The sequence below is a fragment of the Odocoileus virginianus genome, chromosome 29, assembly GCF_023699985.2.
Source record: "Odocoileus virginianus isolate 20LAN1187 ecotype Illinois chromosome 29, Ovbor_1.2, whole genome shotgun sequence".
Taxonomy (NCBI): Eukaryota; Metazoa; Chordata; class Mammalia; order Artiodactyla; family Cervidae; genus Odocoileus; species Odocoileus virginianus.
Window position 1 is genome coordinate 23719430 of NC_069702.1, and position 18204 is coordinate 23737633.

General features: G+C 42.2%; 1 protein-coding gene and 1 pseudogene across 1 annotated transcript; one reads left to right on the top strand and one right to left on the bottom strand.

The window, feature by feature from the left end:
* Nucleotides 1–560: 560 nt before the first annotated feature.
* LOC110137943 (ethanolamine-phosphate phospho-lyase pseudogene) lies at nt 561–2528 on the top strand (annotated as a pseudogene).
* An 8188-nt stretch (nt 2529–10716) lies between these two features.
* Nucleotides 10717–17154, bottom strand: CXCL13 (C-X-C motif chemokine ligand 13). Its single transcript, XM_020894643.2, has 4 exons — nt 17039–17154; nt 15325–15457; nt 11788–11865; nt 10717–11484 (listed from the first exon to the last, which is right to left on the bottom strand). The coding sequence occupies exons 1-4, from the start codon at nt 17100–17102 to the stop codon at nt 11430–11432; spliced, it is 330 nt and encodes a 109-aa protein (XP_020750302.1). The 5' UTR covers nt 17103–17154; the 3' UTR covers nt 10717–11429.
* Between the last annotated feature and the right edge of the window lie 1050 nt (nt 17155–18204).

Consider the following 18204-nt stretch of genomic DNA (forward strand, 5'->3'; position numbering starts at 1 on the left):
AGGCTTCTTTGTCCTTGGAATTTTCCCGGCAAGAATACTGGAGTGGGTTGCCATTTTCTTCTCCAGGGAATCTTCCCAACCCAGGGATGGATCCCAGGTGTCCTGCATTGGCAGGCAAATTCTTTACCATTGAGCCACCAGGGAAGCCCTTATTTATATTAGTTGCATAGAAATCATCCAGGAATCTTGTTGAAATGTAGGTTCCGATTCAGCTTCTCCATTTCTAACATGCTCTCAAATGATGCCAATATTGCTGTTTGGGGGACCCTACTTCGAGAGGCAAGACCCTAGGATCCTAAGTTTGGGCACTGACACTTGTGTGCAATCCCCGGAAGATGCAATGAGGGGTCTCACTCTGAAGAGGGAAGGAAGCAGGGCTTTCGTACCCAGCATGATGTCACCTCCCTCATTGTCCCAGTCTCCAATTTGAACGTGGTGGTTCTGGGGACCAGCCACCTGGAGGTGCGGAAGAGCTTCCTTGAAAGCTGCAGAGCCGACCGACCGCGACCTCTGACGCCCAGGGCCAGGGGACCCAACGCGGGGAAACCGGGAAGGGCCGCCGCGGGGGCAGCCCGCGGGCTCCGGACGCGGGCACAGGGGCTGGAGAGGGGAGACCCCTGGGGGCGCTCGGCACCCCGCCACCATGTGCGAACTGTGCAGCAAGCAAGAGACGCTGGCGCTGAGGAGAAGGTACATCGGGCCTTCATGCAAAGTTTTCTTTGCTGCGGATCCCATCAAAATAGTGTGAGCGCAGCGGCAGTACATGTTTGACGAGAAAGGCGACCAGTACTTGGATTGCATCAACAACGTTGCCCATGTGGGACACTGCCACCCAGAAGTGGTCAAAGCTGCCCAGAAACAGATGGAACTACTAAATACAAATTCTCGATTCCTCCACAACAACATTGTTGAATATGCCAAGCGCCTCTCAGCAACCCTGCCGGACAGACTCTCTGCTATTTTACAAATTCAGGATCTGAAGCCAATGACTTAGCCTTACGCCTGGCTCGGCAGTTCAGAGGCCACCAAGATGTGATCACTCTTGACCATGCTTACCATGGTCACCTATCATCTTTAATTGAGATCAGTCCATATAAATTTCAAAAGGGCAAAGATGTCAAGAAAGAATTTGTGCATGTGGCACCAGCTCCAGATACTTATCGAGGAAAATACAGAGAAGACCATGAAGACCCAGCCAGTGCTTATGCAGATGAAGTGAAGAAAATTATTGACGAAGCTGATAACAGCGGAAGGAAGATTGCTGCCTTTATTGCTGAATCCATGCAGAGCTGTGGCGGACAAATAATTCCTCCAGCAGGTTACTTCCAGAAAGTGGCAGAATGTGTCCGTGGAGCAGGAGGTGTGTTTATAGCTGATGAAGTTCAAGTAGGCTTTGGCCGAGTTGGGAAACATTTCTGGAGTTTCCAAATGTTTGGTGAAGACTTCGTTCCAGACATAGTCACAATGGGAAAACCAATGGGCAATGGGCACCCAATGGCATGCGTGGTAACAACTGAAGAAATTGCAGAAGCCTTCAGTGCCTCTGGGATGGAGTATTTCAACACGTATGGAGGAAATCCAGTATCTTCTGCTGTTGGTTTGGCCGTCCTGGATGTAATAAAAAATGAAGACCTTCAAGGAAATGCCACAAGAGTAGGGAATTATCTTACTGAGTTACTTAATAAGCAGAAGACTAAACACACTTTGATAGGAGATATCAGGGGCGTTGGCATTTTTATTGGGATTGACTTAGTGAAGGACCATCAGCAAAGGACCCCCGCCACAGCAGAAGCTCAGCACGTCATCTACAAGATGAAAGAAAAGTGAGTGCTTCTCAGTGCCGACGGACCTCATAGAAACGTGCTTAAAATAAAACCACCTATGTGCTTCACTGAGGAAGATGCCAAGTTTATGGTGGAACAGCTTGATGGTATTCTAACAGGTTTAGAAGAAGCCATTGGAGCTGAAACAGAGTGTGATCTCTAAGAATACTCCTTGCAAAACCAAGATGCCCAAGGAAGCACGGTCAGAATTGCTCAGAGACAGCAGCCTGGACCCCAGAGAAAATCCCAGCCGAAAGAGAAATGGATTGTGCACAGATTCACTGCTCAGCAAGAGGTTCAGGACATGAGAGATGAGCATTTTACAAGATAAGTGTCCGGAGTTATAGCGAATGAATGCAGGTGTCCCTTCTGTTAAAGCTCTGTTGTACCTTCTGAAAGAAGTGTTCGCATTTACTCAGAGGTATAAATAAAGTCGATGAGTCATAAGATTGATCCAAATGATAATCAAACTGTGTCAAGACTATTAGTTCAGCATTCAGCCTATTAATTCCTTACTTGAGATTTCTGCAAGTACTTTGTTTATTCTACTCAGTTTAAGCTTCAAATGAAATATTTATGAAGTTGACAGTTTTTCTTCTCATATTTTAATCTTTGACATGACAGAGGAAAGTACAGTAGGTTCCTGAACTTTGGAGACTTAGTCCCTTAAAATATTGAGTTCTTTAGTGATTTAATTTATAAATATTTATGGCTATAATAAAAGATGACATGAAAAAAAAAAGAAAGCTGCAGAGCCATGTGAGGTCACCAGAGGGCACTAGGTTGGCCTCTGGATTGATGGGGAGGGCAGTTGTCCAGGAGTGGATGAGAAACAGAAGGGCTTCCAGGCCAGAGGATGTGTCAGAGCTAGAGCCTCTGCTGGGAGCACTGCTCAGAGATAACCAGAAAGAATCAGGCCAGGAAGGCATGATTTGTGTCCCCATCCCTCTTCATCTTTCACCTTTGAGGGACAAGGATGCTAGTCCCACTGTCTACTTCACCAGGAGAGAGGGCTGGATCAGGGATGCATCCTGGAGCTTCTAGACCTACTCAATTTAGAAATATAGCAAGATGTTTATTTATTTGATCTTCAGATCTCCAGTGGAGACATTGTCATCCAGATGAGAAAAAAAAAAAAATGCCTGCAAATCAAACTGATTTTCTACCATAGGAGTGAACTATTTTTTCCCCAATAGTGCAATACATGAAAAAATTTTACATATGTAGGCTTCCTGACTTTTATTGTATGAGCTGTAATTGGGACAGTCCTTCATTGGGCAAGTAAAATAATGAGAATGTGGTAAATGGAGTTTGCCTGCTGGGATTCAAATATCAGAATTGGCATTCATAGCTGTGTGACTCTGGGCAAATTCCTTAACCCCTCTGAACTTTAGTTTCCTCATCTGATCCCATCTGGATGAGTTTGGTCAATGAGGGTATGCTGCTGCTAAGTTGTTTCAGTCGTGTCCGACTCTGTGCGACCCCATAGACAGAGTGTTGCCTTTTAAAATGCAGTTTTTTGCTTCTTAAAATAGAATTAGCCTTGGCTTTTCTCCCAATCCAACCCTCTTCCAGCTGCTAATTTCCCTGGGTAAATATAGAGATCGTATTTTATAGGGCTCTCTGTTTTGAAGAGAGAGAATTATGCTGCAGATGTTTTGCTGGGAAAAAATGCTTCCTAGGAATTCCCTGACAGTTCAGTGGTTATGAAACCATTTACCAGAGATTGGGACTCAAATCTATATGCTGGGACTCAAACCCCCCCAAAACCCTACTTGGGACTTGAACCCATGTGGCTGGGACTCAGACCCAGCCAAAACCCACAATACCTGGTTTCTGGACCTAATGAAGCTCAGGTTCTTGATGTCTCATTGCAGAAAGAATTCAGTGAGAGACACAGTGATAGGTAAGAGGTGGATTTATTCAGACACAGAGCGAAGCACACTGCACAGACAGAGCGTGGGCCATCGTGGACGGCCAGTGCAGCCTGAAGTTTGGCATGGTTAGTTTTTACAGGCTGGTGAGCGGGAGGATTATTCCAACTATTTTGGGGAAGGGGCAGAGATTTCCAGGATTTGGGCCACTGGCCACTCCTTGGTCTTTTACCAGTGGCTTGGAACTGTCATGGATATGACAGCTGGAACAGTCATGGAAATGGCATGGATATGTCATTTCACTTGCTGATTCAGGATCAAGGTCTAGTCTTGCCATCTTGGTCCCATTTGATTCTAATCAGTGTATGTTGTGTCTTTGGGCTACGTCATTCTTTCAAAAGTTGTGCCCTGTTCCTTTCCCTCCTGTTACAGTTAGGACTCCATGCTCATTGTGGAGGGCCTGGGTTCAAACCCTGGTCAGGGAACTAAGATCTTACTGGCCTTGTGGCATGAGCAGAAACAGACAAATAAAAACCAGTCATTTAAAAATGCTTCCTTGTCCTGGGGGCGGGGACGGGGCAGAAGATGAGAGGGTGGGAGAAAATAGAGGTGAGAGAATTTATTCCCTCCTCACCTTGTTTATGCTCAGTCCTGGCTGGGGTTGATCCCTCAGTGGCCAGGGTTTCTTTAAAGAAATTTAGCTTCCAAGTGGCAGTTCTCCAAACACTCTTCCATGACCCTTTCCTCCCCTTCTCCTTCAGATGTGGTCATGGTCGCTAGTCCTCGGGTGCCTTGACATTCGTTGTTGGTTCCTTCCATGCATCTGATACAGTGCCTTCATGACTTTTCTTCAAAGTCCCAGCTGACTGCGCTTTTCCTAGTGGAACCCTAAATAATACCACAGGGAAGAATTTAATAAATGCTAGTCATCTTAAACTCCCGGTGAGAATGGATACATTCCTGATTTTGCTTTTTATGGGAATATATACTAGTGCCCTAATGTTGATGCCGAAAGCTCAGGTTCTCTATACATCAGTGCCAAATCAAATCTCGGAGACAGAGTTTTGGGTGAAGTAGAAAAAGATAGCTTTACTGCTTTGCCAGGCAAAGGGGGACACAGTGGGGTAATGCCCTCAAAGCCATATGTGGAAGGTTGAAACAAGTTTTTTAGTAATTTTTCCAAAGAAGATGTGAGCAGCTCATGGACATTCTTCTGATGGATTGGTGGTGAGCTAAGTAGGAGTCAGCAATATCACCCTTCAGGTCCAACCGGTCTGAGGTCTACATTCTTGTGGACAGTATACCATCATTAATTGTTCATTTCTCCCACCTGGGAGGGGTTTCGGTATCTGCAAAATAGCTCAGATATTGTTGTGAGTATCCATGGATGGGGAAACGGGGCCTTGCCCCAAGGCTGCTCTTGATTGTTTCTCATTGGTTTCGCATCCCCTCCCTTCCCTAATTAGCAGCTGCTTGGATCTGCCCATTGGAACGTAGCAAAGGTCATGGAGGGCTTCCCTGCTGGCTCAAGTGGCAAAGAATCCGCCTGTAATGCGGGAGACCTCGGTTCGATCCCTGGGTTGGGAAGATCCCCTGGAGGAGAGCATAGCAACCCACTCCAGTATTCCTGCCTCGAGAATCCTCATGGACAGAGGAGCCTGGTGGGCTACAGTCCATGGGGTTGCAAATAGTCAGATGTGACCCAGAGACTAAGCACACAGCAAAGGTCATGGAGGCTGAATGAAGGCTGTTTCCCATAATCAAAGAAATTGGGGAAACAGAAAGGCTCTGTGCCCAGACGCCCCACAGGGCCCTGCATGGTATCAATATCATGAAATAATTTTAGTGCAATTTAACTCAAAAATCATAATAATATGAAATTGTGTTAAATCTTAACATGCTGTTGTGTGCTTAGTCAGTCGTGTCTGACTCTTCGAGACCCCATGGTCTATAGCCCGCCAGGCTCCTTTGTCCATGGGGTTGCCCAGGGAGGCTGATTCATGTTAATGTATGACAAAACCCACTGAAATTTTGTGAAGTAATTAGCCTCCAACTAATAAAAATAAATGAAAAAAAAAAAAAAGAATACTGGAGTGGGTTACCATTTGCTTCTCCAGGGGATCTTTCTGAACCAGGGTTCAAACCTAGGTCTCTTTCATCTCCTGCATTGGCAGACAGGTTCTTTACCTCTAGTGCAGACTGGGAAGCCATTAAATCTTAATAACAATTATCGATTAATTCAAATCCACTGGCATGTTAAGGGCACAATGGCAGTTAAAAACACGAGGTTAGGTCCTATTTTCTCCTAGTTGTGTATTCTAGCTAATATGACAAAGACAATTATTTCCTAAATATTCCAGATATTCCTAAATATTCCTTGTACAAGATGTTCTTCATTTTGCACAAGAGTTGCCTATTGATTATCTGGAATTCTATTTTGAAAAACAGTTTAACAGCTTCTTAATTAAGTTGAATATGCATATACCACATGACCCAGCAATCTCACTTCTCAGTATTTACTTGAGAGAAACAAAATCACATGTTTCTATAAAGACTTGTGCATGGATATTTACAGCCGTTTTATCCACAGTAGATCAAAACTCAAAACAACTGAACTATCAACTGGTGAATGACTAAACATATTGTGGCATATTCATGCAGTGGAACAGTAGTTAGGGACAACAAAGAGTAAACTACTGATACCTTCAACAACAGATGAATCTCAAAACCATTATGCAAAGTGAAAATTGACAAATGCTGTACACTGTATGGTTCCATTTGTATGACATTCTGGAAACAATAAGATTATAGAATAGAACAGGGGCTGGGCCTGAAATGAACTGAATGTTTGTGGTGGTGGTTTAGTACTAAGTTGTGTCTGACTCTTGTGACCCCACAGACTGTAGCCCGCCAGGCTCCTCTGTCCATGGAATTCACCAGGCAAGGATCCTGGAGTGGGTTGCCATGTCCTCCTCCAGATCTTCCAACCCAGGGAATGAACCTGGGTCTCCTGCATTGCAGGTATTCTCATCACTGCAGAATGTTTGTGTCTCATCCCAAATTCATGGGTAGAAACTTTACCTTTCATTGTGATAATATTAGGATGTGGGATCTTTGAGAAGTAATTAGTATTACAATGAGGTCATAAAGGTGGAGCCCTCCTGAATAGGATTAGTGACCTTACAAGGGTCATCAGAGAACTCACTTCTCTTCTCTGCTTTCACCAGAATCTATGCTTGCACTCTGATCTTGGACTTTAGCCTCCAGACTGTGAATATTAAATTTCTGTTGTTTATAAGCTATCCAATCTATGTATGGTACATTGTTAGAACAGCCCAAGCTGACTAAGGGACTATTCAAACTAAACCATTGAACTGAAAACTTAAAGAGGGTGAATTTTACTGTATGTAAGTTATAACAATTAACCTAATATTAAAAAAAGCTCCCTAGATGACTCTAATATACTGTAAGCATTAGAAACCCTTACCCTAGAAGAGTGCTTTTCAAATTTTACTGACATCATAACCACCTGGAGGGTATGTCAAAGTTTTTTTCTAAGTGTTTACTGACATCAGTCAACTTTCCAATTCTCTGATACTAACTGGGTGTCCAACAATTCAATTCTGACACTAATCATCTGCAGTTAGCATAGAACCTACAACCTGATGGGTCAATCTTACAAGGCTGCCACCACTTCAGACACCAGTTGCAAATGGGGTATTCAGGCTACCCACATTTCTGCATTGCCAACTACAAATTTGTAGATTCCTATGACTTCTTCCCTGCTCCTGATTTGATAATTGCTAGCGTGATACACAAAACTTGGGAAAGTCCTTGGCTTACTAGTACAGATTTATTACAAAGGATACAACTCAGGAATAATCAGATAGAAGAGTTGCCTAGGATAAAGTGTAGGGGAGGAGGTACTTCCATACCCACTTTGGGTGCACCACCCTCCCAGCATCTCAGTGTGTTCACCAACCCAGAAACTCTCCAAATGCTGTTGTTTAGGAGTTCTTACGGAGGTTTCATTATGGGGCATGATTGATTAAACCATTGGCCATTGATGATTGAACTCAACCAGAAAGTTCCAACCCTCTAATCATGTGGTTGGTTCTTCTGGCAACTATTCCTGACCCTGAAGTTATTCAGGAGTTCACCAGTAGTCACCTCATTAGAATAAAACCAGATGTGTTTGAACAGGGCTCATTGTGAATAACAAAAACACTCCTATCAGTCAGGCAATTCCAAGGGTTTTTTGAGCGCTGTGCCAGGAACCAGAGACAAGGACCAAAAGTAATTTTTATTATATCACAGTTTGTTAACTACAAATTGCTGGGCCCAACTCCTGAGTGCCTTATGTTGTAGGTTTGGAGAAGAGCTTGAGAAATATATATATTTTTAAAAGTTTCCAGATGCTGCTCTTCAGAGAGACTACACAAGAGAACTTCTGTCCTTGAGGGTCACAAAATGGCATGTCTCTCAAATATTACCTTTCTGATTCACGGCCCTCCTCTTTTTCTCAGTTCTACCAGGTTTTTTGTCAACCACTCATTCTGTTCCAAAGTACCTCCAAATGTCATCTCAGAGCAAGTAAAGCCTAGGCTGTATGCCAATCCTTACCAAGAACTGGGAGCTGTAAAATGTCATATGAGAGGGGAGAACTATAGAAAGGAAGGGAAGGGAAATTGTAGGAAGGAAGGGAAAAGGAAAACCTTAGGACAGAACTCATACTTTTGGGAAGCCCATTTCCCAGTGAGGTGGGGCTGAGCTCCTTCAATTGGAACAAAGGAAAATTCTGCTTCCCCTGGAGAATCAGGATGATTCCGCCCTTGGGCCTCCGCTGCTCAGAGGAGTCTGGGCAGAGCCAGCAGGGCTCAACTCACTTTGTTAAGGTTCCCTGTTTTCTCCATCTAAGATCCTGTGTAGCTTGGCCTTACAGCTTCTTATTCCATTTTTTCAGAGTTGAACTTTCTGCTTTGGTCAGGATTAGCTTGTATTTTCCCTTCAATTCTATCTTATATGGATTTTAAATAATTCATGTGTGTGTATGTATGTGTGTGGGCTTTCCTGGTGGCTCTGCGGTATAGAACCCACCTGCTAATGCAGAAGATGCGGGTTCAATCCCTGGGTCGCGGAGATCCCCTGGAGAAGGAAATGGCAACCCACTCCAGTATTCTTCCCTGGGAAATCCCATGGACAGAGGAACCTGGCAGGCTCCAGTACATGGGGTCGCAAAAGAGTCGATCATGACTTAGCAACGAAACTACAACAACAACAACGTATGTATATAGACATAAATGGCCTAAATTCTGCCTTACTGTTTCACCATTCTCCCTTCTAGACCAAAACCCATTCAGGTCAGCTAAGGATCCCTTTCCCTCACTCAACTAACTGACTCAGCAAGTTATCCTGCATCAAACTATGGGTTACTATTCCTGTTCTAAATCAGGCCAGATACCCCTAAATCTACTGTGACTTTGAGGAATGGGTGCCTAGGTTTTTTGGTTTTTTTAAAGCAAGTTTAGAAGCCCTCAAGGGCCCTGATTTTTGCCTTTCGTTCTGCATTCGCCCTCCCACTTGTCCAGTCCCCCTGGGTCATGCTCAACAGATATGCCAACTCAGGTGGAGGCCTGAAAATCCTGGAACTCCCATCCTTCTTCTGGCTTTGATTGATCCTGGAAAGGAGGGGAGGAGGGAAGGAATTGGAGTAAAAAGTACATTTAGGGGCAAGAAGACTTTAGGCAGTGTAGTGTCACAACTAGGAGCATTAGCTTAGGAGTCAGATGGCCCTGGGTTCAAATTCCGGTTTTGTCTCTTACTAATTATGTGACTTGGGACTCGTGAATATCTCTTTGACTTAGTTCCTGCTTCTGTAAAATGGAGCTTCTGGTACCCAACCCCATATGGAATCAGCTTAGTGGAGGTGTTAGAAGCAGGGATTCCGGTGCCAGACTGCCTGGGTTCAAATTTTGACTTGCTGTTTAGAAGTTGTAAGGCTTTGAGCATGTAACTTAACCCCTCTTGTCTCAGCTTCTACATATACAAACCCAGGGTGTTAACCCACCTAATATTGTAAGAATACATGGGTTTTTGGTTTTTTTTTTTGAGTGCCCTGAATGCTAGCTACATTCTCAAAAAGATCAGAATCAAACTAAAGAATGAATGCAGGATTTTGATGGCATTTTATAATCCTTGCGTGTGTGTGTGTGTGTTAGAAATAAAGAAGTAAACATTGAATTGTGGACAACAGTAAATGTAGCATTTATAGATACTCTTTACTCCCTCCCAAGATACCTTTAGTAAAAATAAATCTAAAAATAAAAATAAAAAAATGAAAGAGGGAACCAAATATAGCCTGGAACCTGAGCATGCTGGGAGTGAAGCAGGAGGGAAGCGGGAAGGGCACAACCTTTAAAAGAATTACATAGCCCACGGACACAACGCAAACCAATCAGAATCACATGGGTCCAAGATGGCAAACAAATCAACTTCAACTGGACCTTGATCCTCAATCAGCAAGCTACATGACACGCCGGAAGCATCATGACAGTTCCAAGGCACTGTCAAAAGACCAAAACATGGGCAGCTCCTGAAAATCTCCATGCCTTCCCCAAAATAGCTGGAATAATCCTCCCACACACTAGCCTATGAAATTACCCACCCCATAAAAACTAACCACCCACATTCTGGGACCACTGACTTGCCCTCTGCCATGACCCACACTCTGTCTGTGGACTGTGTTTCTCTCTGAATAAATCCACTCCTTAGCTATCCACTTAGTCTCTCGCTGAATTCTTCCACAATGAGACATCAAGAACCTGAACCAGGTCTGTGATCTCTGTTGGAAGACCATGGGTTTTGGCTGGGTTCAAGCCCTGGCCGTGTGAATTCCAGTCCTAAACTGGGTTTTGCCTGGGTTTGAGTTCCAGCACATGGCTTCAAGTCCTAATCTGAGGTAAATGGTTTCAGGAGCAGACCTCTGAAAAAATGCTCCATTAAGAATGAACCGCTCATAGTTAAATAAAACATTTGCTTAAGTTTATTGAACAGCATTAGATTAATAGAAAGCATTAAAGAACACTGAAGACCAAAAGAAAAAAGAAAAAAAGTCTGTGCAAAAGACGTGATTTTTTAAAAAATTCATCAAAACAAATGCAGGAAACAATACATCTAAATGCTTTTCCTGAAAATTTTATGAATTTAAGTCTGGGGATCTTTAAGTGTTCTTAGCTTTATCTGTGAGAGTAAATCTTACAAAGGAACTCTTTAAAAGTAGAAGGACCTTTTTCTCTCAGTAGTGAGCTTTTAAATGAAGGATGTCTATTATGTGAACTCTCTGTTTCTTGTAAGGCTAAAATTCCATTGGTTTCTCAGGCAGCTTTTTAAATCTCTTATGGAAGCTTGCTATTCTTAGGGTGTAAAATGATTGAAATGCATTTCATCATTTCCTCCTTAATTCAAGCCACTTGTTTTGTAGGAAAATTCAGCATTCAACAACAGGTGTATTATTGAAAGTAATCTTTATCATTTATAACGAAGGAACTAGCCTTAAAGAAACTTTCCTCCTTAAAGGCTCTGCCTCCAAACTCTTGAGTTTGTAGGGTACTGTATTTTTAAAATAAAGCAGATGGGAAGATCTTTTTCTGGAAAAGATTCAACCAAACACAAAACTAAAACCCAGAGCACGAATGATGGGTGAACACAGGTGTCCTTGATGGGAACATTGGCATCAGGCAGTCCTTCTCTTAACCACTGGAGCTGGTGAAATTGACCAAGTACGTTTGCTGTGGGGAAAAAAAAAAAAAAATAAAACAAGAGAGTCAGGCTTAGAGAAAGACTTGCCAGAAACTGTGGCTTTCCCCTGGAGATTTCAAATAAGGCATTTTGCGCCCACTGGTTTCCAGTTTAGTTTACTGAGCTGCCAGAATGAGCTGTCTCAACTCCATCTGATAAGTGATAATAGTGAAGAATAGGTATTTGTCTTAGGAATGTTTCATAAATTTAAAGTGGTCCCCATTTTGGTTGTCTGGAAAAAGGAAACCCTTCAGTGCAATTGAATCTACAAACTGTAGATATGCCTGACTCACCTTAACACTTTGATTAGTGTTTGTGTCCACGTGGCTTGAGGGTTCAAGCAGATAGGTGACTGATTCTTCATCCAGACTCTGGGGGGAAATAAATAAAAATAAAGCAGTCAGTCCTGCATTTTAGGAAAGAGTTGAGTATGAAAATAAAGATCCCCACATGAGGTATATTTGGAGGTAGGCAGTTTTAGATGTGAAGCAGGTGATTTGCAGCATGAAGTCTGATCATTAAAAAAAAACCCATTTGAGACTCACTGTGTGAGTTGGTGGAACTGAATATGAATTGACAGACTCTCAGTTGTCAGAGGCTAGTATTTTGCTGACAACCTTTACATGAATTGGAGATGGAACAAATAACTGACTCCAAGTTTGGCTCACTCCTGAAGTTTTAAGTTGTTGGTTTAGTCGATAAAGTGAAAGTGAAAGTCTCTCAGTCATGTCCATCTCTTTGTGACTCCATGGAGTGTACAGTCTGTGGAATTCTCCAGGTCAGAATACTGGAGTTGGCCTTTCCCTTCTCCAGGGGACCTTCCCAACCCAGGAATCAAACCCAGGTCTCCTGCATTGCAGGCGGATTCTTTACCAGCTGAACCACCAGGGAAGCCCGTTTAGTCGCTAAGTCTTATCCAACTCTTATGATCCCGTGGACTGTAGCCCGCCAGGCTCCTCCGTCCATGGGATTCTCCAGGCAGGAGTACTGGAGCTGGGTTGCCATTTCCTTCTCCAAAAGCTGTATCATAATATCTTTAAAATGTGTTTGTCCATTGAGCTTGGGAAAACAAAATAGACTAAAGAAAACTCTTAAAGACCTTTTATGTGAAAAGAAAAATCCAATGAAATTTACTGTGGGAGAGGTTTACAGAGCCAATTGCTCTGAGTGACATCTGCATTTGACGAAACCATCAGTGAGCAAGACTTTCAATGTTCTGAAAATTAAGCAACAGCAAAGGCAGTAGGGATAATCATCCATTGATACTGATCAAGCACTTAAAATGTGCCAGCCACTATGCTCAGAAGGTAATATGAATTATCTCAATCTCACAAGAATCCTGTGCTTAAGGAAATGCTATTTCCTCACCTTCAGATGAGGAACTTGAGGCTTCCTCCAGAAGACTTTAAATAATTTGTCCAAGATTGCACAAGAAATGCATGATAAAGCAGGATTCAAATAAAGGTTGGCTGACTCCATAACCCCCAGTTTTAGCCGCTGCTCCACTTGGGCGTATCTGAATGGTTACCAAGTGCCAAAATGTCTTACCAGCAGTGGAAGAAATGAGGTTTGCCAGGTAACAGCAAACTGGGAGGGTCTACTCTCCATTGGGGTGATCTTGAACAAAATGTGATTTCTTGATGTGTCTCATTTTAGCTATAAAATGACAGATGGCAAAGATCCATCCATCTAGCTCTGAAACTCTACCCTTGTAATTGAAAACTACAGAGTCAGAGGTCATAGACCTGTTGGGCTCTTGGCCAGAGCCTTCCAACTTGGTTTCTGAGTTCATGGTAGAAATACAGATTTCTGACTGTCTGCACTAGTATTTTCACTGCTGACTGCCATGAATTTTTCATAATTATTTGCAACTTTTGCTTGTATATCTAGTTAAAATTCAGAAATGTAGACTCTGGTGAGAAGATAAATTTGTATCGCTTTAAAACAATTTAAGTAGAGAGAATTAGAGTGTATTACTTCCCCTGGTAGAGAGATGACAGACTTGAGTCATGACAGAGAACCTGGTAATAGAAAAACAGAAGGAAGTCTCTGTTCTCTAGACCAGGGGTTCCCAACCTCTGGGATCTAATACCTGATGATCTGAAGAGGAGCTGATGCAATGATAATAGAAATAATGTGCACAGTAAAAGTAATGCACTTGTCATCCCAAAACCATCCCCCAACTCTGGTCCGTGGAAAAATTGTCTTCTATGAAACCAGTCCCTGGTGCCAAAAAGACTGGGAACTGCTGCTCTAGACAGCCAGAGGAATTACTCCTAAATAGGTCATGACTATCCTTCACATCTCCAAGTTGGAGGGCAATAATCATGATTTAGTCAGAATTTTTTATTATCAATGATAGTAGTGAAAATGTAATGTCTTTCTAATGAAAACTGTCCCTACTTATTATTGATATCCCATGTTTCTTTATTACAAGTGAAGCACAACTAGTCTGAAACCCAAAGCCCTAATATCAAAATGGGACAAACAAAGAGTGCTGTTCTTTGTCGTCCATTGTGTCTGACTCTTTGCAACCCCATGGGCTGTAGCCCACCAGACTCCTCTGTCCATGGGGATTCTCCAGGCAAGAATACTGGAGTGGGTAGCCATGCCCTTCTCCAGGGGATCTTCCTAACCCAGGGATTGAACCCAGGTCTCCCACATTACAGGCAGATTCTTTATCATCTGAGCCACCAGGGAAGCCCAAACAAAAAGTAGCTGCTTACAAATATTTCCAAAGGTTAAAGCAACCAAGGGAAAAGTTGCTAATGAAAGCCAAGCCAGGGCTGCCCTGAGAAGGATGCTCTGACTGTAGTTCAAGGTGCTGCGGGGGGCCTTGGTTCATTCAAGATAGATCCAGGAAGAAGAAATCACAGTCCTAGGCAGTGATAGTTAAAAGATCTACAGGCTCCCTTAAAAATAGTCAATCCAACATTTGTTGACCCTCTCCCACCTGAAAAGAAAGGGATAAACATCAGGAATAGGGAAATGAATAATGTCTGATTCCTATCTGTAAAGAACTTATTTTCTGATGGAATGAAAGAGAAAAACAGACAAACCAACCTGAATGTTTCAACACAATAATACCAAATAATTATAGCTAACAGTTACTGAACATTTTTTACACTGTCTGGCACTGTACTAGGGGCTTTGCATGCAATGTTTGTCCCATTTGATAGGCTGTAATAAAGGCATATATAAATAAAGGGAAAGCATATATAAATAAAGGAAAATGCCCTAAGAAAGGAATCCACTGATGTCTCTGGGAGTACAGAAAAGGGCTTATTGAAAGGGGCTATACCATCTCAATAAAAGAAAATGTCTGTTAAATTTCTTGAAGCCACTACTGTCCCGTTAGCCTAGTTTTTAAAGCAAAGTTAGGAATTCACAGTTGACAGAACCTAAAGGGCGATTCCATAAGATAAACAGACATTCTCACCAAGGACTGATGTGGGTACTTATTCTCTTGCTCTTTAACTTCTGGGGAACAAATTGTCTGCTTCTGCTGGCAATTGGAATTTGATGGAATAGAGAAGAATCTTGGTTCTGTCCCTGTTTAGTGGTATGTCTCAGGGCAGCTTCCCTAAGCCTCAGTTTCTGCGTTTGTAAAGAAATGGTAACAACAGATATACCCGAAAGGGCTCTTGAAAGAATACAGTGAGTGCATGTTCACAAAGCATGTGCGTTAGCTAGGACCTTACCCCTACCCTCACGAAGTATGTACTTAACAAGTTTTACTGATTCTCGTTATTAGTTTGAGAATTAATTGCTAGTAACACTCCAAGTTAATCACTTTGAGGAATCATACATTATTTTTTATTGCAACTTACATGATTTCTGTCCTTGGACATCCATGCCCACGGGGGAAGATTTGAAGTTTTTCAATGAGCTGAATGGGGAGATAGTTGAAAGCCTCTCCAAAGCATTTACACTTTAAGTTTATGTTATTGGTCTCCAGAACACCTATAAACACAGAATCAGTTATTTTAATCCCTTTGGCATATAATTTACAACTAGAATTAATCAGTAATCTTTCATACTGTGCAATTGAAGATTTAAACATTTCAAGTCAGTACTTCCACCCATATGCCTTTAGTTTGTGCATTTCTGCTTGTCTTGGCTTATTTCCAAACATTTTCTATCAAAACCTTAAAGTCAGCTTTTTAAAAACACAATACCTATTAAAATTTGTGATAGCATTATATTAGTACTCAGGTGGTTGCCCATATAATAAAATTTGAGAATGGCCACTGTGAGAACTTACAACTCAGTTATAATTCATGCAACATAAAATTGATCAATCTTTACTCCCAACACATAAAAAACCAGAAATGAACTAGTTAATTGAGTCTCCCAGAGCATTATCAAGCTGTAACTCTATCAAGCTCTTTCTTATCATTACCCCCTACTCCCCCAACCCTCCCTCTTTCTCTAAGGAAATACCATGAAGATATTTTTTGTTTTTGTTTAATATGTTGGTCCTCTAACTCAGTTGTAAATCATTATCAAAAACTGCCAATAATAAAAATTCAACTGTTTATATTCAACATCAAAAAATATACTAGTTACTTTAATAGGTAACCTGTCTTATATATTTTAAGGAATTCTACTTTCTTTAACCCTAGTGCCCACCACTCTGCTGGACACAGAATTGCAAATAAAGGAACCAGGCTCTCCAGGTGTTTACAGTTTGGTGGAGGAAACAAATGAACAAAAACTAAAGTATCACAGAATGCTGTATTTCCCCCAAGGTCCAAACTGCATGAATGAGAATAGGGGACTTTGCCAGCAGCCATGGAAAAGCTTCATAGAAGGAGAAAGAGATGAGGATCTTAAAGAATGAAATGACGTGAAACAGGGTTAAAATTGGGAAAAAATATTCCCACATTTTAAGAACAAAAACTGGTCCTCTGCACCTGAGCAAAATATGTCATCCTACACATGATAATTCCTGGTGGAATCTGATGATCCCTTCAGTTGCATAAAAATTCACCGTTCAGCTAGATATTTACCTATTTACACAAAGAAAACCTCCCCATTTAGACTTGGAAGTCTGCTTCTTGGCAGAAAGTGTGTACTTGAGTATTCCTGTTGTATTTAACAATATTTCATGACAGAGCTGACCCTAAACAATTGTATTAGACTATTCCTGCAGGAGACCAACGGGTTGGAGTCAATAGCGTTTGGTCAAAAATGGGTAGCGTAGAGAGGCAAAGTGAAGAAGAGATAGCTGGAAAAAATGAGTAATAGGCAGAGTGGCATCTTAAAAAGGCTAGGAATAGGCAGCCGAGTGTCAGTCCCAGGGACCTGGGACCTCCAGCATCTCCCCCTTCTCTGGACAACAGTCTTAGCAATACAAATATTTCCAGCCTCTAAGAGTTAAATCTCTGAACACCTTACTTTTAGAAATCTAGGAGTCGTTGAACAGTTTTCCCCCCTTCATTCACACTTCCCCTCATTTTCTGATTGAAAAAAAAAAATTTGAAATGGCTGAAGACCATTTGAGCTCCAAGCACAAATGACAACGTAAGTGAAGGTTCTCACCACGGACAGGAGAGAGGCTGAAGGCCAGCAGCATAAGCAGCAGAGATCCAGGGGTGAACCTCATTCTGCCTCAAGGTGGAGTTCAGACTTCAGCTTCAGATCCACACTGTGGGTTCTCAGCCCAGAGACTCCTATTTATTTAGACCAGTAAAGCCCTCCCACTGCCTTTGTCTCCAGGAGGTCAGCTGCATCATCAGTTTTAAAAGCTCCCCAATATGCTGAGCTTGCTTTTTTTTTTAAAACCCCTCTTGCAAATTTTATGCATTTGCTTCAGATCTCTAGTGGTATAATAAAGTATTTCTTGAAAATGTGGACTCTAAATGGCAGAGATGCTGCAGGAATTTGGGGATGGGAGAGAGGGAAGTTTGGAGACTCCTCGGCACACTCTCTGTAGGTTCATCATCAGGGATTGTGGCTTTGCTTACTGCTCTCAGTGAAGGGTCAGTGGGCTGCCTCAATGGCATCTGAATACATCCTCCAGGAAATCAGAAACTTGTCAGGCACATCACTGTGTTTCTAGCACCTGCAAGATTCTCTAACCTTTGATAGGTGCTCCATAAATATTTGTAGACATGATGAATATCTCCTTATAGACAAATCCCTTTGCTGACTAGGTTACTGTTTTTCTATCAGACTTTCCCATACCTTATTTTGCTATCTGAAATGTATGATTATTTATGTAAGCTCACCATCATAGAAGTCCTGGAAGGGGACAAGTGGGTATCCACTCATTGATGTGGGTGTGTCTTGAAGGGAGGAGAATTTTAATAACAGCTCTGAAAAGGAGAATCTTTCTAGCTCTGGTATGCAAGGTATTGACCTTGAGAACCGGGTGTCCATGGAGGACATCATTAGAATTTCATCAAATAATTGAACCTCAGATTACAGTCTGTTTAATAGAGCATGTGTGCAGTTTGGTTTTGATCCGGCCAAATAGCCCATGGGCCCAATGAACCCCCAGCCTTAACTCACTTGTTAGAGCACTTTGATTAAAGAAAAAGAAAAATTTGTGGGCAAAGGCTGATCTGTCCTGGAGAACCTCTGGGCTGCCCTGGAAGTCTACAAGTGTGGATATGTGAACCCAGAAGCTTGGAGACACCGAGAACTCAGAGGTTTGGATCCTCCTGGTGTGGCTTGCTAAATTAATTTGATTTTTGTTACTCAGC

Coding starts and splice junctions, on each gene's coding strand:
- CXCL13 (XM_020894643.2), bottom strand. CDS start 17,102: ATGAGGTTCACCCCTGGATCTCTGCTGCTTATGCTGCTGGCCTTCAGC. Junction 15,458..17,038: donor CAGCCTCTCTCCTGTCCGTG/GTGAGAACCTTC, acceptor CTGTGTTTATAG/GTGTTCTGGAGACCAATAAC. Junction 11,866..15,324: donor TGTCCAAGGACAGAAATCAT/GTAAGTTGCAAT, acceptor ATTTCCCCCCAG/AGTCTGGATGAAGAATCAGT.